Genomic DNA, 23,824 nt, shown 5'->3' on the forward strand with positions numbered 1-23,824 from the left:
GATGATGAAGAAAGAATCTTCTACTTACTAGCTAGTTGTACAAAACTGAAGTTTTAGTGGGAATTAGAAAGCCATGCCTGAACCCAAACGTATTTGTACAATACAGGGAGGCACATTTAAGATATGCCCATCTACCCCTTCTGCGTACTTTCACCTTTTTCGAAGTTTTCCAACTCAGCAAACAGGTTTTGTTACAAAAGTGTGGGAAAGAAAGTGGATGGAACGGGAAAATAAAAAAGCACTGGTAAATTAACCAATGTTATATCATTTAGCAATTAAAGCCTCTGCTTTTTGTCCATAATTAGTATTCACAATAAATTAGTGGTATGCTATTTGGATTCGCCGATGTCTAATCCCTTCTGAATTTCACCACTGAAATCATTGAGGGTGGACCCACTGCTATTGCTATTTATGTCAAAATGTACCGTCACAGTCTTCTTCATTAGGCATCTTCTTCGAGCAGTCTCTCCCTCGCTCTCGCTCTCACGCTCTGCATTATATAGACAAACCAAAATCATTCTGCTTTCTGCTATAAAACTTCGGATTACTCACCTTTTTCTTCTATCTCGATGGCTCTCTTTCTCCTTGCTATATTAATCGCGATGGTCCCTTCAGGCCATGCCTCTTGGCCACCTTCACCAGGCTACTGGCCAAGCTCTAGATTCAGGTCTATGAGCTTCTACAGAGGATTTAGAAACCTCTGGGGTCCTCAGCATCAAAGGCTAGACCAAAACACATTAACAATTTGGCTCGACAGAACCTCAGGTCTGATCATTTCTATTTCCCAATCTCTCATATCTATATTCCTGTAAGATAGAACACGGATATACTTCCACTGCTTTTTTCATTTATTTCTTCTGGGTAAGCAGGAAGTGGGTTCAAGTCAGTTCGTCCCTTTCGGTCCGGCTACTTCGGTGCTTCTATTAAGCTCCAACCGGGCTATACTGCAGGAGTTATCACAGCTTTCTACGTAAGATATGGCCAAATGATCTGATTATTGGTTGCTGAATAAATTAGTTGATTAATTATAGTAAGGTTTTATTTGATATGGCAGCTTTCGAACAACGAAGCACATCCAGGCTTCCACGACGAAGTAGACATAGAATTTCTGGGCACAACATTTGGAAAACCTTATACTCTGCAGACAAATGTTTACATAAGAGGGAGTGGTGACGGCAAAATCATAGGCAGGGAAATGAAGTTCCATCTCTGGTTTGATCCCACCAAAGATTTTCATCACTACGCTATACTCTGGAGTCCTAAGGAAATAATGTAAGTAACGCAAGTCCATTCACTACGTGATAGAAAAATGATTGTATAACAGGGATCAATGATAGTAATAGCAACAATAATAATGTCAGATTCCTAGTGGATGATGTGCCGATAAGGAGGTACCCGAAGAAGAGTGATGCGACATATCCGGTGAGGCCAATGTGGGTGTACGGTTCGATCTGGGATGCGTCATCATGGGCAACGGATAACGGCAAGTACAAAGCAGATTACAGATACCAACCATTTGTGGCCAAGTACAGCAACTTCAAAGCCAGCGGTTGCTCGGCCTATGGGCCGATTTGGTGCCGGCCGGTCTCAGTTTCGCCCTACAGGTCCGGCGGGTTGAGCAGCCAGCAATACAGGGCCATGAGATGGGTTCAGAGATACCATATGGTTTATAACTATTGCAATGATCCCAAAAGAGACCACAGGCTTACACCAGAATGTTGGGGTTGAGTAAAATTGGGGGGCGCTTCATTTAGCGCTTATTATTGTCATTATTTCTCTTCATGTGGCTTGTTTTTCTTCTCTCTCTCGATGTCTTTCAGAAAGTTTCTCTATTTTGCTTGACAGGGGTGACGACTCAGGATGGGTCCCCCACTCCACAAACAACGTTGATGTATTAAGGATGTCCAAGTGAGCCTCAAGGCCCTCCCCAAAAAACACAAGAAAATTTCGACCATTGTGTGGCTTCTTCGTCTTTGTTATTCTTCTATTGTTGTGTAAAGAAATAAGAAAGCCATGAAAGTGCGAAAGAGAATATATTTAAAGAATCAAATGTATAGATGCAATTAATAATATAATTATTGCTTGTGTGTATTATAAATACATCCAAGTTAACATTAGTAGTTGAGTAGCAGTATTTATGAATAGTGTAAAAATTTAGTATATATTGATATATTAATAATAGTGTAAATTATTCTCAGGCTCCTTAGAATGTCTAAAGTTCGCTATTGTTTATTGCTCTCATGGGGTTATTATACAACAGGACACATTAAATAAAGGTTATTTAATTTGTAATTTAAGACGTCATCACCAATGACCCAGCAATTAATTATTTAACTGGAATGGTATCTGTCACAATTATGATTTACTCCCTCCATTCCTTATTATAAAATCTTTTTAACTAAATTGTGTGGTTTACAAAAATAGTTAAAATTAGTTAAGAGCAATTAATATGTAATAAATATAATTTTTTTTAAATATACCTCTATATATAAATGAGCAAATGTGAGGGAGTAATAATAAGATAAATGAAGAAAGAGAATGTATTAAATATATTAAATTAGGAGTAAAATATACAATAATACATTAAATGCTCAGAGAAATTCAAAGAAAATCTTATAAAAAAGAGACAAACCTATTTAAAAAATTAGATCTTATAAAAAGAGATGGAAGGAGTAATACGAATGTCAAGCCAGAAAACAAAGAAGCCGAAATGATCACGTCGAAATCGTTCAAACTTTTCTTTGAGACCTTATTGGATTCGTTTTGGGCCGCGAACATTATTGGATTGGAAATGCTTGTCTTTCGTGCTATATTTTGAATTCTTTTTATTTAATCTAAGTAATTTATGTTTAAATATTTTATTATAAACAAGTAGACAACAGAACAATTATGATTGTTTCTAACTCACTAATATAATTTTTTTTAATACTTCACCTGAAAATATGATTTTTATATCATAAAAATTGAAATTTTAAAGTAAATCTGCGTCAAACTAAATATGTTAATTTATCCCAGGGCACATCAAAACGATCCATTTCTGTATCATTAATTGCCGTTTAATTGATGGGGAACTGATAAACTGAATTTAACGAATTATTCCTTACACTATCAAGTAAAGTCTGTGTGTGTGTTACTTGACAATCAGACATAAATTGCATACTAAAATGAATCGACCATGCATTGGTATATTGATGATTGCTAGCGTCCTAAAGTCCCATTCATGCCCTTATTATTTTTGTCCTCTGTTTTGCATTCTAAAGACAATCGGCAGACAAGTGTGAATTAAATGGGGAACAAGACTAGAAGATCCCAATCAGACTGTGACAGAAGGTACACCAGATTTAATATGACGCAGAGAAACGAGGTTCTTTCTCCATATAATACAGAAAGAATCCATTCATAGAGTGAAGGATCGTCTTTAATATGAACCATTAATACAGAGAAAAGGATCGAACTGTGCATATACAATACACGTTCTGGAAACAGAGTAGATATGATCAGGCAATGTGGAGAAGAAGACCCTGACTTTTTCTGTGCTTGGCATGTTTTGAGGATTTGATGGGAGGTGCTTTGCGTGGCAGAGGTTGTGAAAACGATGCCGGAGCCAGCGCAACACATAGAAGCCGCAGCCATTATTTGCTCCGAAATTGAAACAGAGACCCCTCACTTACCGGCCCCATTATATAGAAATCAGGACATAGCCTGGTTTTATTTCTGATGTAATAAACAAGAGTCATTAATGGGGTTGGTTAGTGTGTCAATGCCAGAGGGGCGAATTAGAGGCTATGTTAATGGCATCCAAATTAGCCAATTAATTGTCGGATCAGTTATATGGGCACGCTTCGTAATAGAGACGTGCCTGTGGATAAAGAATGGTCAAGTCGCTTACTCGTGAGAAGGAGAATAAACCAGAGAGCCTATTCATCCAAGCCGGGTCCTTGCACGTAGGGCTCACGTGAAGTGCAATCTAGCTGGCTTTGCCCAGAGAGATGGCCTCTTCCCCTGTTCCCTCACTATAGCCGTGCTCGTTTAGCCATTGTCGCCTTCTTCTGGGCCACTCTTGTTTTGGAATTTTCTTTAATGTGGCTCAAACACAATTGCAATTCTCTCCAAATAGCTGCTGATCTTCAAAATCTCTCTTTTCTTTTTCTTTTTCCCAGCGCACAGAACGGAAATAAGAGGATGGCAATTTGTTACTTATGACGAACTCAACTTCAAGCAGCGTATACAAGACTCATGCTTCCACCCATATCGTTTTCCGCATCATAGTCTTGTAAAATGTTTGGATGAAATCAAAATTATGGTTTTAAAAATATTTTTACAGCGTACGGAGTAAATATATGAATGGGTTTATCTTGATTTGCAGAAAAATACTTTTAAAAAACACTTTTTCTATTACCCAAACACTTCCTTAAATGATCAACTTTAATAATTATTTATTTAACTTGCCCCAATATACCAACGGGTTTTAATCTAATTGGGTTAACCCAAGTTTAAATACTTATTAAGAAGGATGTCAACATTTAACGTATGACAATGTTTTAAACAAGATTATTTTTAATATAAAGAATACGATGACACTCAGCTTAAGGAAAATGAATACACAAATGAGACACATTAAGAATTTATTTAATGGTGATTAACTAAATAACTAGTGTTCAACAAATCAGTACTTTTTGTCAATCACTACTTAGATAATTTTGATTCTCATTCAAATATTATGTTAGAAATATGATTTTTAGTCGAATTTTTTAAATTAACATCAAATCATTACCTTAAACGCCATTTGCATCAAAATGGGATTTGAAACATCTGCATGCATGCCTCATTTGGGGGCACTGTTTAATTAGTAGAGTTAATCGTTCAGCACCACGAGTCATCAGGTCCGACCTTAGCTCAGTTGGTAGAGCGGAGGACTGTAGTGGGCAAATCCATCAGATATCCTTAGGTCGCTGGTTCGAATCCGGCAGGTCGGAGTTTATTTTTCCCTTTTTTCGCTTCCAAGCTAAAAATGATTTATTCTCTCTTTTTTAATTAATCTTTTGATTCTTAAACTTTTAACTCGTTTTTAACTCAGTTTCTCAACTATTATTCAGCGTGACTCGGTTTTTAAACTTTTAACTCATTAAATTTTTCATATTTAATAATTCAATCCTTTTCATATATAAATTATGTTGAGTCATCAGTTTATTATTTGATGTGGCATAAAAAAAAGTTATTTTAACGTATTAAAAATTGCAATTAGAGCTTCCACCTTGGGAAAAAAAATTATCAACGTTCTTCTTCACACAAAAAAAAAAAAAGTGTGAACCAAATGGTGAACTCCACGCACTGATACTCTTATTCTAATGTCGCAGCAAGCAAGAGGGTGAACTCCGCGTTTTCTCTCAGAAAATCTGCAAATTAGAACAATAGATACAACAAGAATGGATGTAGAAAAACAAGTGAATAGAAGTTTGGTGGACTAAAGACAGAGATTATCAGAAATCACAGCAATTTTATGTCGTACTTGAGAGTCCATCTGAGGTATCCTTCTCTACCCTTGTCTCCAAATATCAATAGCGGGAGAGAGGAAAAAGTGTCCAGGTAGGGCTGCACATGGGTAGGGCTGGGCAGGGCAAACCCCTTGCCCGATGCCCAGCCCGAAAGACGAGCGGGCTGCGTTTTGCAGCCCGCTGCCCGGCCCTGCCCAGTAGAAGCCCTAACCATTTTGGACAGGGCAAGGACGGGTTGGGCAGGGCGGGCTTTTCTGCCCAGCGTAATGACACCATGCCTTATATCATATGTAGAAAAAAAATTCAATTATCGTGTTTTGAGATAAGTGAGAGGAAAAAAATTATCACGAATGAGTCTATCACTCATATATATATAAGGCCTATGTAGTCTTGTTCTTCAACTTTCAATTTCTTATGGGAGGTAAAAAAAAATATATTTAATAATTAGAACATTTAATAATCAAGCTAAATCAGTAGTTCAATTCCTTAGTTTATTCATATAGTTGGCAGATTTTTATAATCATGTGAAAGCACAAAATTTGAAAGGTGGTTTTATTTTTCTTTTTTTTTTGTTTTAAAAAATTGGATGTAAGAGAAAAAGAAAGAAATTTGACTTGGAGTAATTTAGCATATTGAATCTTATATTTTGATATTTAGCTCTTTTATATAATTATAATTTTATGTTCCTTTCATTTTTTCTAATTTTACCTAATTTTTTTGGCCAAAACAAAAGAGATAATTGCTTAAAATAATATTATCTTATATATAATTATATATTTTTTCGGGCAGGGCCAAATGGGCAGGGCAGCATACCCTGCCCGCAGCCCTGCCCTGCCCGTGAATCAGCCCAGCCCGAAGATGCCCATTTTTGCTTGGGCAGCTTTTTACTGGGCTGGGCTGGGCGCTTTTCTTGCGGGCTCGGGCGGGCTTATTGGGCATGCGGGCCTCATGCACACTCCTATGTCCAGGTGCTTTCAGTTCTGCAATTGATTCAACTTTAACGATACAATTCGATAGTGCTGATCTATGTTGGAATTAGATAGTGTTGTCACGGGGCTTGGGCTACGCACAGTGTAGCTGATACTCCCCCCCCCCAAAGGCGGAAGCTCTAATTGCAATTTTTAATACTTTTAAATAATATTTTTTGTCATTAATAAATTGATGACTCAACATAATTCATATATGAAAAGATTAAATTATTAAATATGAAAAGTTAAACAGGTTAAAAGTCCAATAACTGAAACGCGCATAATCATAATTGAAGGATTGAGTTACAAGTAAGTTAAAAGTTAGAAAAGAATAGTCTTAAATATAAGATCTAGTTAGAGAGTTAGTTTTAATAATAATATAACCTTTAATCTATATTATCTCTAACATTTATCAATTTTTAAACTAATCTATCTAATTTATAAATTGATAACATTAGGGCATCTGAAAAACCTGGTATTTTCACATTTTCAGTTTTGACAGAAAATCTGAAGAATAACCAGGAATAAAATATTGTCTAGTTTTTCTTTTGTTTTAGGGCGCTGCCCCCTCTCTTGGACCAAAAACAAAAGAAACAGCTGAGGACGAAGCTGAAAAGCGGAGCAGTGGAGGTCTCTGAATGAAGAAGATGGCTCGCAGCATCTCCTACATAACTGGTTCCCAGCTCCTCTCTCTCAGACGCCAGCCCAATATTGCCATTATCGATGTCAGGTTTTAATCACTCCCCTCTCTGCCCTGATCCCTCGATTCGCTCTTTCTTGCCATGTTTGTTATTTTGATTTGAGAGTTCAATTCAATTGGTATTTGTTGTTGATGGATTCCGAAATTGAAGGGACGACGAACGGAGTTATGATGGACACATAGCCGGGTCTCTTCATTTCGCAAGCGACTCTTTCTCGGAAAACATCTCGAATCTCGTTCAACAAGTCAAAGGCAAAGACACCCTTGTCTTCCACTGTGCTCTAAGTCAGGTTTGCTTCTCCTGTTATTCACATCTACCCTTCCAATTACGTACTTCTTGGCTCTGATTTTATTTTATTGTCGAATTTTCGGTTCCTTTTTCCGGTATTTTGTTCCATCAAATATTCTATAACACTCCCGGTGAAATTCCAGGCTCCTTGATTTCTCAATGAGCTGGGAAGACAGCAAGAAAATATCTCTAGCTAAGGCCTTATAAAATTTGAATAGTCACGTTGCTGTAGTGAAGCCGGTGTATATAAAGTGTACTTAATAGTGAGTCACAGCATATGCTGCTCTCTAACAGCCTTCTTATTACAATCAAGATTAATTAACTTGGGTTGTTGTACCACTAGTGTTATTAAGTTTGGATCAGCATCGGAAGTTCTAAAATGGGATTTTGAACAGGGCAATCCTATTTAAGAAGATATCTGAATCTGTTGTAGATTTAGCTGATGCAGATGGCATTCAAGATTCTGAATGATAAACAAGAATTCTATACTTGTCAGATAGATTTGGCAATCCTGCTCAAGCAGATATCTAATCTGTTGATGATTTAACTAACTCAGGAGAGGTTCAAGATGCCGCTAAGCTAATGCGCCTTAAACTAATGCAGTCAAATAAATGCTGCTCAAACTATATCTTTTTTAATAGAAACGCCCAGGGCAGCATATCGTATTCAAGTAACCAAATGAACAGGCTGCATCCTGCAGTTGATTCCCCCCCCCCCCCCAAAGCCATGACTTATTAGGCTTCACTTGGGCATGTTATTAAGCGTTGATCATATATTCTGAAAAGTTGGCATGGATGGTTCATTTGGAATATGAAACTTTGGTTTTACGGAGCATCAGGATCATGGCCACATTTGAAGTAGTCTTAATTCATTGAAGTCAGATGTAGTGGCCAGAGCAAAGCTGAGTTTCAGACTGACGGCATAATGAATGCCTGCAATTGTCTAGTGGGATGAGAGAGCTCGTCTTGAGAATGAAAAATGAGGATTCAAACTCTGTGATTTCTTTGTGGATGGGATATTGTCTTCCCACCCTTTTCCATTGACCTGGACAAAATGCAGCATAAATAATTTTTTACTCCACTACGTGATTGTTATGTATGTTTATTTTATCCATTCTTGATACCGCAGAAGTTTTAATCTTTCTGAGTGTCTTTCCAATATCTGTTCGTGTGATGCAAGATGGTTCTTTCTGACTTTGCCGGGGGCATAAATTCTAAATAAAACGCTTTTGTAGGTTCGCGGCCCAACATGTGCTCGAAGGTTAGCCAATTATCTTGAGGACTTTAAAGAAGATCCCGGAATAAAGAACATTATGGTCCTGGAGCGTGGCTTCAATGGCTGGGAAGCTTCTGGAAGGCCTGTCTGTCGCTGCAGTGATGTTCATTGCAAGGGTGAGGGTGCTTGATGGAAGCATGATATGATGGTCACGTTCACAAATGAATAATATGATCACATTGTCACTTTACTGTGAAAGACAGTACTATATGTTTGTGAGGTATTTATTCCTGGAGATGTCGTATTATGCATCTGAGGGAATGAATTAAAAAGCCATTTCCTTTGATATGTACTCGATTTGGGCTTAGGGGCCTTGACATTAAATGCTAGAAAATTCTGCTCTAGCGTAAAAGTTTTTGTATATTTTTGTTTCTTAAAATTACTGACTTCAGTCTAAAAGCCGAACACACAACGAACTGACCAGTGACCAATACACTTAATGATTATAAAAGCACCCCAACGGTCGGGTCAGATCCTTCTCCCTTGACGGTCTCCTGTTCCGAACCTTGTCAGTATGATGAACTCTCGTCTCGGAGCACCTGTCCAATTAAATTGTGATTTAAATCATCTTGAGTTCTGCACGCAGATATGTGCGCTCCCGCCGCCGCCGCCCTTCTTCTCTCCCTCTGTTGTGTGTGAAAAAAGAAGCTGAACGGTAAACTGGGCCAATGGGCCCATTTCTTGAAGCCCAGATATGGGTCCACTGACATGGCAACCTGCCGCATTCCGTTGTCCACCACAAAGCTGAAGAAAAGTTGATGCGTTGGCGGAGGCTGCCTTATTCATAAATCATAACTGAGAGAGATTTATTTCTTGTCAATTAAAAAAAAGAGAGAAATTTATTTCGTGGATTCGAATTTTTTAATATCTTGGTGCGATGTCAACCGACCAACGGCTCAATAATATCATTTAAATTATGTATTTTGACTTGATGGCTTGCTTAGCCGACAAGGAAAACTAAGATCACAGCACAATCTAGTGAAATTTCATATTGAGAACGCTCAATCTCTTCAATATTCATGCCCTTGATAATTCAAAACATTTTATATGTTGCTCGCATAATCGGGAAATGCTTATTTATTCATTTCCAAATCCTAACGTGGCCCTGTCACACCAGTTTACAGTAGCAAAGTAATTAAACAAAGTTTTGCTATTGTTCACGTGAACGAGTCGGTGAAGTTGGAGACTGACTTTGACTGAAACTTGATTGCTTCTTGTGGCCTTCCGCGTAGATGCAAGCGGATGGAATTTTGTATGCAGAAATCGAGTTTTTTAAAAGACGAAACGATTATCATGACAAATTTTATATAAAACAAAAAACAAAAAAAGCGAGAAGACGTTTGAAAGATGAAAATTAAATGGAGAAAAGTGGGAAACCACAGTTAGCAGTTCCTCAATGCTGCATTGAAATAGGTCTAATGATTGAAATTACTACTTAATTATACTCTCTCTCCCCCTTAATGGGAGTACAGTGGAAAAGCCATCCCCATTATTGAGCAATCCTTGTTTATCTTTTTTGTTAGCTGTGGCTTTTTTCCCCATTTGGAGCTGCTCAGAATTGTCTGTTTGCTGGCTTTGGGCCCCTCATACCTTGGGGTTTTCTGAGTTCGTTGTCACGCGTTGTCCTACTCCAACATGGTGGCACGGGATCGGCATGCCTATCGTGAAATTCGAAGGCAGCAATGTCAATTGTTAAATATTAATCATATCCCCCTCCTCCTCTTGGCCCATAAGTGTGGAGGTTAATGAAATATAAGCTTTAACCTCTTGTGTTCTTTTTGAGGTATTTTTTCCTATTCTAATTATACGACTGTATTTACAGTCTATTTCAAAAACAATATTCATCCGGTTTTTAATATAAGATTTATTTAACTAATTTGATTAAATTAAAAAATTTAGGTAAGTTAATTAATTATAAAAAATGTGATATGTTTTTTCTAAAGCACTATAATTATCTTTTTTAATATCCTCTTTCTCTTTTCTACTTGATTATGGTTGAATGAAATCCATACGGGTAATTTAGAAAATAATAATAATAAATCTGAGAAACATGTTTTATATTTAAGATCAAAATCAATTTAATTATTAGGTTTCATATTAAGAAGTGGATGAGTATTATTCATTTGTGCTCCAACTAAACTGTGTCCCCTGATCCTTGAGAGGAGGAAAATGAAATCAAGAAGCTAGTAGCAATGCGGGCGTTAATTAACGGCCACCGTAAGCCTTGTTGTGAGGGATAGCATTGGCATCTAATCAAATCTGCACAATGAATCTACGGAATCCTCATCCGAATCCACGCGTCCCCTGCCTATGGGTGGGGTCCCACTTTCATTATCTGTCTTACTTGTTCCCCCCAGTGGTTCCTCACTTCCTTCCTCTTTCCTCCTCTAACACAGCATCATCCTCTCGCTCTTAAAAAATTGAAGGGCCAGGCATGGATAGCGAAATCACCAGTGTATCAAATTCGTGATCTCGCTTTTATGAAAAGGGCTAGCACGTCATTACCATCATTCTCTCTTTCTTCTCATTTTCCTCCCAATTTTTCGCTTACAGATATATTCCTTCTTCACAGTACATTTGCGTGTTTAGGGAGCAGAACATATTTCACAAAATAAATCCAACACTCATGAATATTAATATTTGTTAGAAATTTGCACTGCATTTAAATATTTATATTATGTGAACATACACACGAATAGATTACATGCAGCAATAATAATCACGTTTATAAACACTAATATATATTTATAAGATATTAAATTTAGTATATCTTGCGGTATCTCCCGCCCCCACCACTCAATACTGTATTATGCTCCACCGTTTGTTAGCATCCTTGCTCGTTTGAGAATGGGGTCCCAGCTCCCACTCTAAAACTGATAACTATGATCTCATTAATTATGATTTAATAATTCATGTTGTATTATAATAAACAAATGTCATTATCTTCTTCGCATACAATAATGTGCATTATTTGCGCCAGTGACGGACTTGGACATCGAACAGTTCAGCGCGCCTCTTTTGTTATTTGCATCCCTCTTTGCTTTTTGTGTCTTGTTTGTCTCTGCTAATGCAAATTAATGCCATCATGCATATATAATGTGAGTGCTTTTTTTTTTTTGCACGTGTTTCTTTTTCAAAATACAATCATCGTCAAGTAATTAACGAGCTTGCAATATACTCTTCCGGTTCTAGATATAAAACTCTTATACACACTGGTATAAGGATTTTATATTAAGGACCGGAAGAGTAAAAAGCTCAAAATTAAAGCAACGAGGCACGAAGATTGTAATTATTCTAGTTTTTATCTTAAAAATAGTTATTACTTGTATTTTAAAATTGCTTAACCTCGAAATATTATCACATACAGAATTACAGACTTTAATCTTGACATAATTCAATGCTGTCATAATTAGGTGGCCAAAAAAAATCATCATAACTGGGCGAGTGATTAAGCAATGGCATTGCTTGTTATCAGATTACCACATTTTAGAAACACATCATAGCCGTATACATATATAGATGTTATGCAATACCAGGACATATTATTATTTAAAAAAAAATAGTGAACACGTTTTATCATATCTTTTTTTATTTTGCAATTATTTTATAAATGTTGCCCAGTGGTTAAAATTACAAATAAAAAAAACGTTAGTCAGGGTTGGTGGTAAGCAAATTTAGGTGGAAACAAAATTATAATTTTAAAAATATTTTTACGGTATACGAAATAAATATGTAAAAAAATTTATTTCGATTTATAAAAAAAATACTTTTAAAAAATACTTTTAATCCAATCCAAACATCCGCTTGAAAAAGTAAAAAGGGAAGATTTCTTGAATGACCCGTCAAAGAGGAAAGAATGTCACGTGTGAGGGAACGATCTTTTGGTGTATATACGTTCTGGCGGGGCAGGGCTTGTGGTTCCTAATGATCTGAATCACGAGCTGTTAGGTACTACTATTAGATAAATTTTCTTTTTTAGAGGGGCAGACACTTGATGCTTTTATGGTGGCTTTTTTTTTTTTTTTTTTTTTGAAAAAGATGCCACGTTGCAGATTTGCGTACCGGTATATTTCTTCAAAGTATTGCATAAAATATATGAATAATATTCTTTGTTCTTAATATAACAGTTAATTTAATATTTGATTTGATTTTAAATATCATATATCAATTCATTTTGTTTTTCATATTCATTTATTTTTTTAAGTAAACCTTGCAGTAGTCGAGCAATTTAAAAATATCATCAAATGGTAGTTTTAACTGTTATACATGATTAACAAGAATATTATAAAAAAGAAAACAAATATTTATTATAAATAATTAACCAAACTAATTTATTTAATCTTTCTAAATTAATCAACTAAGTCTTATATTAAGAATCAAAGTAATATATATATCAAATTTGTAATAAAATCACACCATTTATTTATTAAGTTACTGATAATATAATCCACCCTAGCCTCCATAAGGAGCAAAGCTTATTATCGTCACAATATTAAGACCATCTAGTCATATTATCCTGCTACGGGACGTATCTTTGGATCCTCGAGAAACGGGCGAGATGGTTCCAACTTCTCCGCAAACGAATTTTTGAAGTTTCTCCGAGGTTACGGGACCATCGAGTGGTTAAAAAGCTGTAAAGTGTGGCCCTTGGGTCCCTATAAATTGACCCGTCTTCCCTCTCTGCATTAATATTTTTTTTTTCTAATTACTAAAAAATGTCAATAGCAAGTTAGCAGCGTAAAAATATGTAACAGGTTTTAAGACAACAAATAACAAATTCTCACTTGTTATTAAAAAATTTTAGTAATTATTTTATTTTATTAAAATCTTATAGTAATTCTCTCTTATTTTTTTAATATTCTTCCACAACTCACGGAATATTACGTTCAGTTTCGCAAATTTTATCATTTCATATACATTGTACTTCTCTTATTTTTAATATAAGATCAATTTAACTAATTTGATTAGATGAAAAAATTAGGTAAGTTAGTTAATTATAAGAAATATGACATTTTTTTTTTCTAAAACATTATAATCATCTTTCTTAATATCCTCCCTCCTTCTTCTATTTCATTATGGTTGAGGGATTATCTATAGTGATAATTTAGAAAATATTAATAAATATAAAAAATAGATCTTATATTTATGACAAAAATTAACTTAATAAGTAGGTCATTTACTAAGGATTGGAGGGGTAATTTTTCATAATTCAAGAATCACAATGTAATCTGCTTCCCTAATAAAATTGTTTGATAAATAGGTTGACACGCGCTAACAACTTTTTTAAGTCTAAAGTGAATAAATGGACTCTAAATTTAAAAAAAGCCAAAAATATTATTAACAAAATCTGCTAGCATGGCAACTGATGCATAAAAAATTACCGGCTAAAGTATACATTTTGTCTTTTAACTTTATACAATGTTTCAATTTAGTCCCTTAACTTTAAAAAGTATAATTTTAATCCTTTAACCCTAAATTTTTTTTAAAAAAAATGATGACATTAACATCTTAAGTGTTAATAAAATATTCTCAAATGCTAATATATTAAGTTTAATTTTCAAAAAATCTATTATTGTTACAAAAAACTATCATTGAAGCCTAATAATTTTAGGGTTAAAAGATCAAATGTATACTTTTTAAAGTTAAAGGACCAAATTAAAACTTTGTACAAAGTTAAAGGGCCAGATGTATACTTTAGCCAAAATTACCTGATCTATCATTATTTTAAAAGAAATTATTTATTCTATTCAAATTTCTCATAGTCATTGCCATTTGCAGTTGCTTTTTTTTTTTTTTTTTAACCAGCCATTTCCAGCTGTTACCGAACAAGAGCGAGCAACCGCCAACCAGACGGGAAGTAATCCTCTAATTGCTTTTCTTGGCCCTTCATTGGTTAAAAGTCGTTGTAATATTTTGAAACTATAATTATAATTTAGTAAATACTACTTTTCTGATTTTATTTATAAATTACTTTCAACGTATCCCATATAAATAAAAAAAACCTTAAACAAACCTCATTAACTCTTATTGAGAGTTCAACAACTTTTCATTCTATCGTTGTTTAATATACATTATGCTTAATATAAATAAAATTAACACAATAAAAATTAAAAGATAAAATTAAACATTCATATAAAAAATTTTCTTATTGTCCTATTTACCAAAATTTTTCCCCCTCTACTCTATAAGCAGAACCACACAAGTACATCTTAATGGATTAAGAATACATTTTTTAATTGGGGAAAACATAATACTATCTCTAGTCTTAAATAAAGAGCTAGTTGACTAATTTGAAGAAATTAAAGAAACAACTTAAATTAGTTATTTATAATAAATAGACGTTATTTTTTCTAAAATATCCTTGTTAATCAAATATGTTAGCTAGAACTACTATTATTAAAAAGATTAACTTAAAAAAAAAACAAATATAAGAGACAAAATAGATTAGGATCAAAGTAAAAGTTAAACAAGATCTTATATTAAAGATCAGAAGTAGTAGTTTGAAAGGACAAACACTTGAGGGGGTGTTTGGGTAATATCAAAACTATGGTTTCAGAAGTGCTTTTACGGTGTACGAAGTAAATATATAGAAGATTTTACCTTGATCTGCAGAAAAGTGTTTTTTAAAGTGATTATTGGGGTATCTAAACACTTCTGGATTCTTGTTAGAAATAGCCGAAAATAAAAAATTATTGAATCTTATGAGAATCTTTCTATAAGTTTTGCAAATTGTGACTTAAGATGTAATTTTCCATCCTTCTCGAGATACTACGGCGCGCTCGATATTCTCAAGGCTCATAAGTTAGATGAAAAAGAGGTGGGAAATGGGAAAAGGATTCAGCAACTACTACTACCCCAAAGCATTGCATTGTGCAGCAAGGCAAAGTAAGAAAACTGTGGCGTTCTATTCCTTGTTTCCTGGGGTCATCTCATCTCTTTCGGCTTCTCTGTAACTGTAACCTAACACTACCACAGTTAAAACTTTGCTCAAAAGCGAAGAATAATAGTGAATCCTGCTGCTTAGCCTCAAATATTGGATTGCGTTGAATAACAACCACATCAACAATCGTGGGAAGAAGAAGAAGGGTTAGAAGTAGAACAACATTATGGGCATACTGTACGACGACGTTGTAATAATCCGGCCGCCGGAGAAGGAAGGTGATCCAAGCGTGATTACTGTTAATTGTCCTGATAAGACGGGTCTGGGATGTGATTTGTGTCGCATCATACTCTGCTTCGGTTTGAGCATTGTCAAAGGAGGTAACTCAACGTTCATGTAATCATCCATTTGGCTCAGAAATGATAGATGGGGTTGGGATTTCTGATAATCCGCTTTTTTTCTTTCCCTTTGTTGATGTTGCTGTATCTGTGAATTTGATTGAGGGGTGTGTTTGTTGCTTTGTCTTTAGCAAGAGATTCTCTCCTATATTACTGATTCAATCTGCCAAGTTCCTGATGGGCCTCACTTTCTATCCTTGATTACCCGATTTAAAATTGTCAAATTTGGGACTGATTTTAATCTTTGGTTGTCTTATTTTCCCGCATTCAAGACGTATCAACAGATGGAAAATGGTGTTACGTGGTTTTCTGGGTGATTGGGAAACCCAAGACGAGGTGGAGCTTGTTAAAGAAGAGGCTAATTGAGGTGTGCCCGTCTTGTTCTTCTGCGTCTGGAATCTCTTATTACCGCTCTGACTTGCAGCTTCCCAGGCCTCCTGATGTGTTCCTTTTGAAGTTTTGTTGCCATGATCGTAAAGGCCTTTTACATGGTAAGTCTTGGTCTTTATTTATATGTTTAAAATTTGATGGTAGAGTCTTGACAATTTTTAGCCGGCCCAAGGCTTCTTCAGTCTGCTAAACTGTTTCCAGCTTTTCCCCCCATTAAAATCAATTTTCATGATGTTGGCGTTAAATTCGCGTGTTATTTTCCATCATCTCTCATCCATTTGTTCTGCTTTTCTAGAATTCTTTCAGAAAAGCTGGAAATGGGTCGTAGAGATCTGTTAGATTGAAATGAAAATCATCCCCCCCCCCAACCGGCCAAAAAAAAGAAGAAGAAGAACAGGCGATCTTACCACAGCAGTTTGATGCCTTTATCAGGATTCATTCTGGTTTTTAAGGCTATGTTTTATGCTACCCGCAAGCTTATGCTCCTCTTAATTGTAGCGACTCCTACTGTAGATTTCTCAATGAGAAGATATTTGCTTTTTCATCAGACCACGCCAATTAGGGTTGTTCTTTGGAATTTATTATACAGGACAAAATAATGAAATGTCTTAATGATGTCCACAGATGTCACTGAGGTTCTTTGTGAGCAAGAGCTTATCATCAAGAAAGTGAAGGTGTCTACAACACCTGATGGAAAAGTGATGGATCTGTTTTTCATCACTGACGCCAGGTTGTGCATTCTCTATATATCTTTTGAAACAATCTCATTCTGCGAATCGTAAGCCTTCCAAAGATTTTTAAATAGTTATTAGTGAATGGTGAAATATGTTTTCTGAATGAAAATGGTCACTGTTGTTGTTTTTTCCCCCAAGTTCTCAAAATGTCTATATATGTAAATTTCCATCTCCTCTTGGCTTACTGTTTTATTCTTTGTTTGATGATGTAACTATAATATCAGGGAGCTTCTACATACAAAGAAGAGGAGGGATGACACTATGGAACACCTGACAGCTATATTAGGGGATGCCATAATCACTATTGATATTGAATTAGTTGGCCCAGAAATTACTGCATGTTCCCAAGCATCTTCTTTCCTTCCAACTGCAATCACGGAAGACGCCTTTGATTTGGAATTGTCTGATTCAGTTCGGAGTGGAATTCTCTCTTCAGATAAGGTTTCTATTACAATGGATAATTTGCTGAGTCCAGCTCATACGCTTGTCCAAATTATGTGTCAAGACCACAAAGGTCTTCTTTATGACATCATGAGAACTCTGAAGGACTACAATATTCAGGTATTGTGAATTGAAATTTGAATAGGCTGCGTGCATTGGATAATGGCATATGGCCTCACTGTAAAATTTGTTAATCAACCAGATTTCTTATGGGCGCTTCTCTAAAAAACCTAGAGGAAAATGTGAGATTGACTTGTTCATCATGCAAGCAGATGGGAAAAAGATTGTTGATCAAAGTAAACAGAACTCATTGGCATCTCGCCTCAGGATGGAATTACTTCGTCCTCTCAGAGTAGCTGCCGTGAGCAAGGGCCCTGATACTGAGCTTCTCGTGGCAAACCCTGTGGAGTTATCAGGCAAAGGACGACCCCTTGTTTTTTACGATATCACTCTTGCTCTCAAAATGCTAGACACTTGCATCTTTCTGGTAATTACTTATCTATCTCTACGCTTTCTGCTGCTTAGTTTCTTACATTTCTCCAATTGTTAAGTGAATTCATTTCCCCCAAGGCTGCTGCCGCTAAACTTGGGGGATTTCTTCCATTCTCTCTGAAAGACAGGGTTGAAAAATAAAAATGGCCAGAGATGTAGCTGGAAAAGTAAAAGTTACACGTTGTTCAAGATTGTTGTTTTGAACAGACCGCGTGCTAATACTGTGGGTGATTGTTGAAAACAGGCTGAAATTAGAAGGCACATGATTGGGGACAGAGAGTGGGAAGTGTATAGAATCTTGGTGGATGAGGGGGAGGGAATGCGTGTTGCAAGGAGCGACATTGAGGAAGGAGTTTGGAGAATGTTGATGGGCTGGGACTGACATGATTCCTGGTGGTGGCTGGGTGGCTGACTATGGAGCCTATTGGATAGCCCTATGCCTCTCTGTACAGTGTAACTTTGTCTGGTCTTTAGATGTAATTGTGAGATGTATGCTATGAAAACGGTTGTGTTGGCCAATGTTGTACTTTAGAGCTGGAGTAATCCTAACTCGGTGTATATAGAAAGAGAAGGCGTCGACGAGGAGTTGATGCATATGGAAGGAGAGTGAGAACATTTGCACGAGCGAGTAGATGAAGATGAAATATTGTACAAGTCATAATCATATTTGATATTTCCATGGCATGCCCTCTATGAAGATAAGAGCTTCATGGAAAAACTGGGGATTCCGATATCCCCAGCCTGTATGTTCTGCATGGGTTGTTGGTGGTTTTATGTAGAATTTAACTGGATAGATGTCTTGTTCCCTACACGGACAGCAAGGAGTGCAGGAGTAGCTTTCAGAAACAACTTCATTTCTATCCTTAATGCCATGGATTGTGATTACTTGTCCTAACGTCAATCATTATATATATGGTGAAAATTGACAGGGACGGCAGGTATTTTTTTAATATGTCAAAATTGGTGGTTCCATTAAAATATAAACGCCAGCAGGACTCTTACTGTGGTATTTTGGAGTTTTATATTGCTTGATGTGGCTTCCTTGCCAATTATGATTGTTCTCTGCTCACCCAAAGATTCTTATCATTTTATCGATACTTTTAAGATTCCTTGTCCACACTCCCTTCCTGTCGGCATCTTACATAGAACCCCATGGATTCCTCTTACTTGGACAAATCCATTACTATCATATTTATTACTCACTCAAGAACTTGCTTGACGTCCGAGAAGCCTCAGAACCCATTTTCCCCGCCCTCCCATATTGAATTTAATCTGTCAGACTGGTCACTGCATGCTTTATTGTAGGGGTTGAACTGATAAGAGATTAAAGATCGGTAAATTAGGCCACGTGGAGTTTGATCAAAACGTTTGTTCAACCCTTTACTTGTGTACAATATATATTGAGAAAAAGAAATTAATACCGAGAAATGCAGTTGCATGCAGAGCCTACTTTTACTCCATAAAATTTTCTTCTTTTACTCTTTTCTAAAATATAACAACTATAATTATTTTGCCACGAGAATTCGGGTTGAATTTTAACTCAAAGATACCATCTAGTGAGAAGAAAAGTCAATTCTATACCCCTACAACGGGAGCGTATTCAGTGGGATTCCTTCTACGCCAATATTCTGGGATCCACGCTCACAGTTCTAACACAGTAACAACGCTTTTTTCTTCCCAAAAGAAGAACACTGAAAATTACGGAAAGGACTATGGAAATAAAGAACAATGGGACCGTTGTGCATAGACCACCAAAAACAAAAATAATGAGAGAGTTGAATAAACGGACAAGAATCACCGATTCTTCATTTATAGTTTCCAGTATATTCCCAACTTGTGCAATATTCCAGAGACCACAGCCCAGAAACCAATCTCAGCAAATATAACATATAAAAGAGTCCCCACTTTTTCTGAGTTCCAAACATTCACAAACACGTGCTTATGGATCCAGTGTACCTGATTCATTCAAAAATTATCATTGATACAGAACATGATCAAAATAGATCATGGATGATAAAATGGATCTTTCTTCTTACCAGTGAGTTCGGTGGATCTTCGTAGTACCATCCATTGACAAATGCTGCAAGGATGCCTTGTGCCCCCAACACAAACACCAGCATTGCGTTCATTCCTATCCACTCCAAGAACAAGAATGGAGTCCGAAGCCCCCACACATCGATCTGTTTACATAAATATGTTCAAGAAGAAAGGCAAGCAGGAGGAAAATAAAACAACCAAGCATAAAGGAAAAAAATTGTAGTCGAATTACAATATATGATTTACCAGCACGTAAAACCCAGAAAACACAATACCAGCAGCCCCTGCTGTGAAACAAACGTAGCTGAAGCTGTAGAGTTGCTTGTTAAGTGGAATGGCTGCATTTCAGGGAACTCAATGGTTAAACTCCATCATTTTCTCACAGATAGAGAAATTGACAAATATATTTAATTCATTTTCGAAGAGATGCGTCTTTCTAAACTTACCGTCTGTAAAATGGAGAATGATGGCTACAATGAGTAATGCAAACCCCATTGAGACCCACTGCTTGAGCCTCTCGGAGTGACCCTGCACAAAAATTTTGGGACCTTTAACTCCCAAATGACTTGGCAGTTATAGGTAATGAGGATGAATTAACTAACCTTGAAGTGAATCAAGACATGCCCATAATGCACGCCGATGGTCCCGGTCATGATAGCAGATACAGAGCTAGTTCACAGAAAAGTAACACAATAAAGTCCATCCTTTGGAAGCTTCAAAATTAACAGTTCTTCATATATACATGTAACTCGTCAAAAAGAAGAAACCTTAACAAGCCTTCCGGTTCAAAGGGAGCACGGCACCAAGTTGGAGCATCATCGCGCAGAGGACCTTCATCTGGGGAACTGAATGTGCACACCTGCAATACGGCGTAGTAGGGAAAAATAATAAAAACGAGACTAAAAATTGACTTAAGGGGGTTAGCAAACGAGAATTTTCATATTTTACATAAAAAAAAAAAATTTAAAGCAGATATAATTGAAGAAGTGACCTTGAGACGTCTCCAAACAGGATAGGAATACAGATGGTTAACTCCCCAAACTTGTCGGTCCACATATCCAACGGCGTTACATGCAGGTTCTAGGTCTCCTCTGACTCCGCAAATGACCTATTCGGGGAAAGAGAAAGCAAAAAAAGAAAAAGGTAAAAAGAAAGAAAGAGTGTTGCAGTGTGATGCGTGTATATGACTAATGGAAAATGAGGAAGCAGAGAGAGTATATACAGTGTATCTCTTATGTTCATCTTCATTACGATCCACAAAGCTCCAATCTGGCACGTAGAGTGTATACGCTGTGATCATGTATATGAGGAGCGCCACAAAGCTCCCTAACCTATCATAAGGTCACGAATCGACATCATTCAGTAACTATTTTAATAAGAATAGGATGACAAAGAATTTGGTGTCTTTCTCACGTTCTTAGTTCTTACCATTGCCATTTATATGCTTTGAAAATGGAGAGGAGCCCAGGGCTTAAGGAAGTTGGTCTGTGCTTGGCGGTGAATGTTTCTATCAGAGCAATCACGCAGTAAACAAGAGCTATTCTCTGGGCATCCACAAAGACCAAGTGGTTTCCCAAAATTAAGGAATGAGTTGTAGAATATAGACTGTAAGACGACTTCGAATTAGAGCCTCATATATCTCCACAAGTTCAAATTACCTGGAGAATGCCACACCATCTGATTAGCTTCATGTTAACTCCATAGGAGAGGGCATCAGGAGCATGAGAGTAGCCACCTACACCATGTTATATCATCAGAGCCTCTACATTCCTTGTTACACAACTCACTTTCTATGATCGATACAAAACTATTGGACAGAGATATTTGGTTTGGATATTGGTATTACCTTGCAGAAGAATACCCCAGAATATGAGCTTCAATGTCCTGACAATTATCTTCTTCACTGCATCCTTCGTCTTGGGGACTCTCTGCTTTGTTATAACACCATCGACAATGAAAAGATAAACTTTCGAAAAGACATGACTCTGATAAATAAATTAAAACAGAGTGTAGATACCTTAAAAGCGAGGGCAATGGCAACCCCAACAATGAAAAGAAAGAAAGGCATAACAAAATCGGCCAAAGTACATCCATTCCATGGGGAGTGATCTATGCGTGGGTAAGCTACTCCAGCATCGTCTACCAGGATCATCAACTATAATAATTAACATCCCCAAGACACAGCAAAATTAACTTGACAGTTCAAATTCAAATTTTACCACTCTGTATATAGACACGATTCATTAAAGTACTAATGATGAAATGGAGAAGCATACAGACCACTATGGTGAGGCCCCTGAAGGAATCTAAGGTTGCAATCCTTTTAGTCTTCTGCTTCACCTGGGGCTTTTCCTGCTGCTCCGCGTTTTGTTCAACGCCTGTTGTCATAACTTTTACCTCTTTGTCATGCTCATGGTCCTTTTCTTCCAAATCCATATCATTTGGTTTCTTTCTTTCCTTCTCATGATCATCATTCCCCGCAGCTGTATATCCGTGTCCCTCTTCCATTCTCTTTGCTTCACCTTCATCCATGCCTCACTGTTCTCAAACTCCAAGACGTGACTTGTTTTCCAATCTCTTGGTGGAACCAAAAGCGTAGAAAAGGAAGGAGCAATGACGAGCGACAAGTACAAGGACGGGTGTAATTGTATTGACGACCTTGGATTAAATAGGTGGGACGTATTTTATACAGAGATTATAGGATGGGGTCGTACAGGCTTGTGTTTTTCATAGAGGTTGTTGTGCTTTGTTGTTTTTATGATATTTGCATTGCCAATATACTTCTTCTGTAGCTTATTATAAGATCATTTGTCCCTTTTTATAAGTTTCTTTTTGAGTTTTTCTAAATATTTAATGTATTATTACCTATTTTACCTATAATTTAATACATTCTCTTTCTTCATTTATCTCACTATTACTTTATCACATTTACCCATTTATATATAGGAATATATTTGGAAAAAAATTTGTATTTATTACATATTAATTGCTTTTAATTAATTTTAACTATTTTCTTAAATCACGTAATTTAGTTAAAAAGATTTTATAATAAGAGACGCAGTAGTAGTATTTGGTGGTTATGTGTTACCGCATTAATATCTGAAGTGTATTATTTGATAATGTCCAGAGACAAAAAACAACGAACATATTTGGATATATAAGTTCAGATAGAGACGAACAAAAATGGTGGGTGTGGCCGCCTGCAACATTTTTATTAGTGAAATTCAAAGTCGGCTACACACATATTTCGCCTTGTCGCATAGTGGGAGTGAACGATTCATTCATGAATTGACCATGACGCCTAAACTTATCACGCCACACTTAAGCAGCCGGCCGTGAACCTCTCAAAACTAGTTTATAAGGCACCCCAAGCACTACAGCCTGTTTGGTTAAGCGGTAGGATATCAAATAAGCCTGTTTAAATTCAAGTAAGTGTTTATGAAGCATGTTTGGAGTGTTTGGATAATTTTTATAAAATTCTCATAAATTGTGATTTTAATCTTTTACCGCACTTTTAGGATAAGCAACAAGAAGTAGTTTATGTATTTGAAAAATCCCGATGAATCTTCAGCAACTAAATTTTCTCTAATCTACCCCTCATTCTAATGGTAATTATTTTTTTTAAATTCAGTCATTATGAAAATGAAAGTATCCTCGAAGGAAATTATGATGATCATGTTGTTTCATATCCATGACCAAGTGCCAACATAGTTTCCTCAAATGGA

The 23,824-nt window shown here is 36.3% G+C and overlaps 4 protein-coding genes and 1 non-coding gene across 6 annotated transcripts; 4 read left to right on the forward strand and 1 right to left on the reverse strand.

Moving 5' to 3' along the window:
- Positions 1 to 455: 455 nt before the first annotated feature.
- Positions 456 to 2,072, forward strand: LOC114745985 (probable xyloglucan endotransglucosylase/hydrolase protein 32). The gene is made up of 5 exons (XM_028934164.1): positions 456 to 765; positions 870 to 970; positions 1,055 to 1,272; positions 1,362 to 1,723; positions 1,846 to 2,072. The coding sequence occupies exons 1-5, from the start codon at positions 570 to 572 to the stop codon at positions 1,896 to 1,898; spliced, it is 930 nt and encodes a 309-aa protein (XP_028789997.1). The 5' UTR covers positions 456 to 569; the 3' UTR covers positions 1,899 to 2,072.
- A 2,813-nt stretch (positions 2,073 to 4,885) lies between these two features.
- TRNAY-GUA (transfer RNA tyrosine (anticodon GUA)) lies at positions 4,886 to 4,976 on the forward strand. The gene is given in 2 exon segments: positions 4,886 to 4,922; positions 4,941 to 4,976. It is a non-coding gene; the product is annotated as a tRNA-Tyr (tRNA).
- Positions 4,977 to 7,025: 2,049 nt separating this feature from the next.
- LOC114745984 (dual specificity phosphatase Cdc25) lies at positions 7,026 to 9,126 on the forward strand. The gene is made up of 3 exons (XM_028934162.1): positions 7,026 to 7,193; positions 7,315 to 7,453; positions 8,687 to 9,126. The coding sequence occupies exons 1-3, from the start codon at positions 7,102 to 7,104 to the stop codon at positions 8,855 to 8,857; spliced, it is 402 nt and encodes a 133-aa protein (XP_028789995.1). The 5' UTR covers positions 7,026 to 7,101; the 3' UTR covers positions 8,858 to 9,126.
- Positions 9,127 to 15,541: 6,415 nt separating this feature from the next.
- LOC114745983 (ACT domain-containing protein ACR10-like) lies at positions 15,542 to 18,994 on the forward strand. Of its 2 annotated transcripts, none has more exons than XM_028934160.1 (6): positions 15,542 to 15,987; positions 16,278 to 16,496; positions 17,020 to 17,125; positions 17,354 to 17,690; positions 17,773 to 18,057; positions 18,307 to 18,994. In XM_028934160.1, the coding sequence occupies exons 1-6, from the start codon at positions 15,834 to 15,836 to the stop codon at positions 18,442 to 18,444; spliced, it is 1,239 nt and encodes a 412-aa protein (XP_028789993.1). In that variant the 5' UTR covers positions 15,542 to 15,833; the 3' UTR covers positions 18,445 to 18,994. The 2 variants fall into 2 exon arrangements, with proteins under 2 accessions (XP_028789993.1, XP_028789994.1); XM_028934161.1 differs by lacking the exon at positions 18,307 to 18,994 and adding an exon at positions 18,141 to 18,299.
- Positions 18,995 to 19,761: 767 nt separating this feature from the next.
- LOC114745981 (heparan-alpha-glucosaminide N-acetyltransferase-like) lies at positions 19,762 to 22,548 on the reverse strand. The gene is made up of 13 exons (XM_028934159.1): positions 22,380 to 22,548; positions 22,117 to 22,254; positions 21,946 to 22,027; positions 21,758 to 21,834; positions 21,528 to 21,643; positions 21,322 to 21,430; positions 21,091 to 21,207; positions 20,867 to 20,958; positions 20,702 to 20,768; positions 20,546 to 20,627; positions 20,346 to 20,437; positions 20,099 to 20,242; positions 19,762 to 20,018 (listed from the first exon to the last, which is right to left on the reverse strand). Exons 1-13 carry the CDS (start codon positions 22,533 to 22,535, stop codon positions 19,872 to 19,874), a joined length of 1,419 nt encoding a protein of 472 aa, XP_028789992.1. The 5' UTR covers positions 22,536 to 22,548; the 3' UTR covers positions 19,762 to 19,871.
- Positions 22,549 to 23,824: the final 1,276 nt, after the last annotated feature.

Source organism: Neltuma alba, unplaced genomic scaffold (assembly GCF_004799145.2).
Source record: "Neltuma alba isolate B1F8T4 unplaced genomic scaffold, ASM479914v2 tig00004862_pilon, whole genome shotgun sequence".
In the NCBI taxonomy this organism is placed as follows: domain Eukaryota; kingdom Viridiplantae; phylum Streptophyta; class Magnoliopsida; order Fabales; family Fabaceae; genus Neltuma; species Neltuma alba.

Bases quoted from the DNA above. Each gene is read 5' to 3' on its own strand.
- LOC114745985 (XM_028934164.1), top strand. From the start codon at position 570: ATGGCTCTCTTTCTCCTTGCTATATTAATCGCGATGGTCCCTTCAGGC. The intron at 971-1,054 runs GTAAGATATGGC...TTGATATGGCAG, and splicing joins GAGTTATCACAGCTTTCTAC to CTTTCGAACAACGAAGCACA. The intron at 1,273-1,361 runs GTAAGTAACGCA...TAATAATGTCAG, and splicing joins TGGAGTCCTAAGGAAATAAT to ATTCCTAGTGGATGATGTGC.
- LOC114745984 (XM_028934162.1), top strand. From the start codon at position 7,102: ATGAAGAAGATGGCTCGCAGCATCTCCTACATAACTGGTTCCCAGCTC. The intron at 7,194-7,314 runs GTTTTAATCACT...CCGAAATTGAAG, and splicing joins ATTGCCATTATCGATGTCAG to GGACGACGAACGGAGTTATG. The intron at 7,454-8,686 runs GTTTGCTTCTCC...ACGCTTTTGTAG, and splicing joins TCCACTGTGCTCTAAGTCAG to GTTCGCGGCCCAACATGTGC.
- LOC114745983 (XM_028934160.1), top strand. From the start codon at position 15,834: ATGGGCATACTGTACGACGACGTTGTAATAATCCGGCCGCCGGAGAAG. The intron at 16,497-17,019 runs GTAAGTCTTGGT...TGATGTCCACAG, and splicing joins TCGTAAAGGCCTTTTACATG to ATGTCACTGAGGTTCTTTGT. The intron at 17,126-17,353 runs GTTGTGCATTCT...CTATAATATCAG, and splicing joins TTTTTCATCACTGACGCCAG to GGAGCTTCTACATACAAAGA.
- LOC114745981 (XM_028934159.1), bottom strand. From the start codon at position 22,535: ATGGATTTGGAAGAAAAGGACCATGAGCATGACAAAGAGGTAAAAGTT. The intron at 20,959-21,090 runs GTCACTTCTTCA...GCCGTATTGCAG, and splicing joins CTGTTTGGAGACGTCTCAAG to GTGTGCACATTCAGTTCCCC. The intron at 20,243-20,345 runs GTAAATCATATA...TTATGTAAACAG, and splicing joins TTTCTGGGTTTTACGTGCTG to ATCGATGTGTGGGGGCTTCG.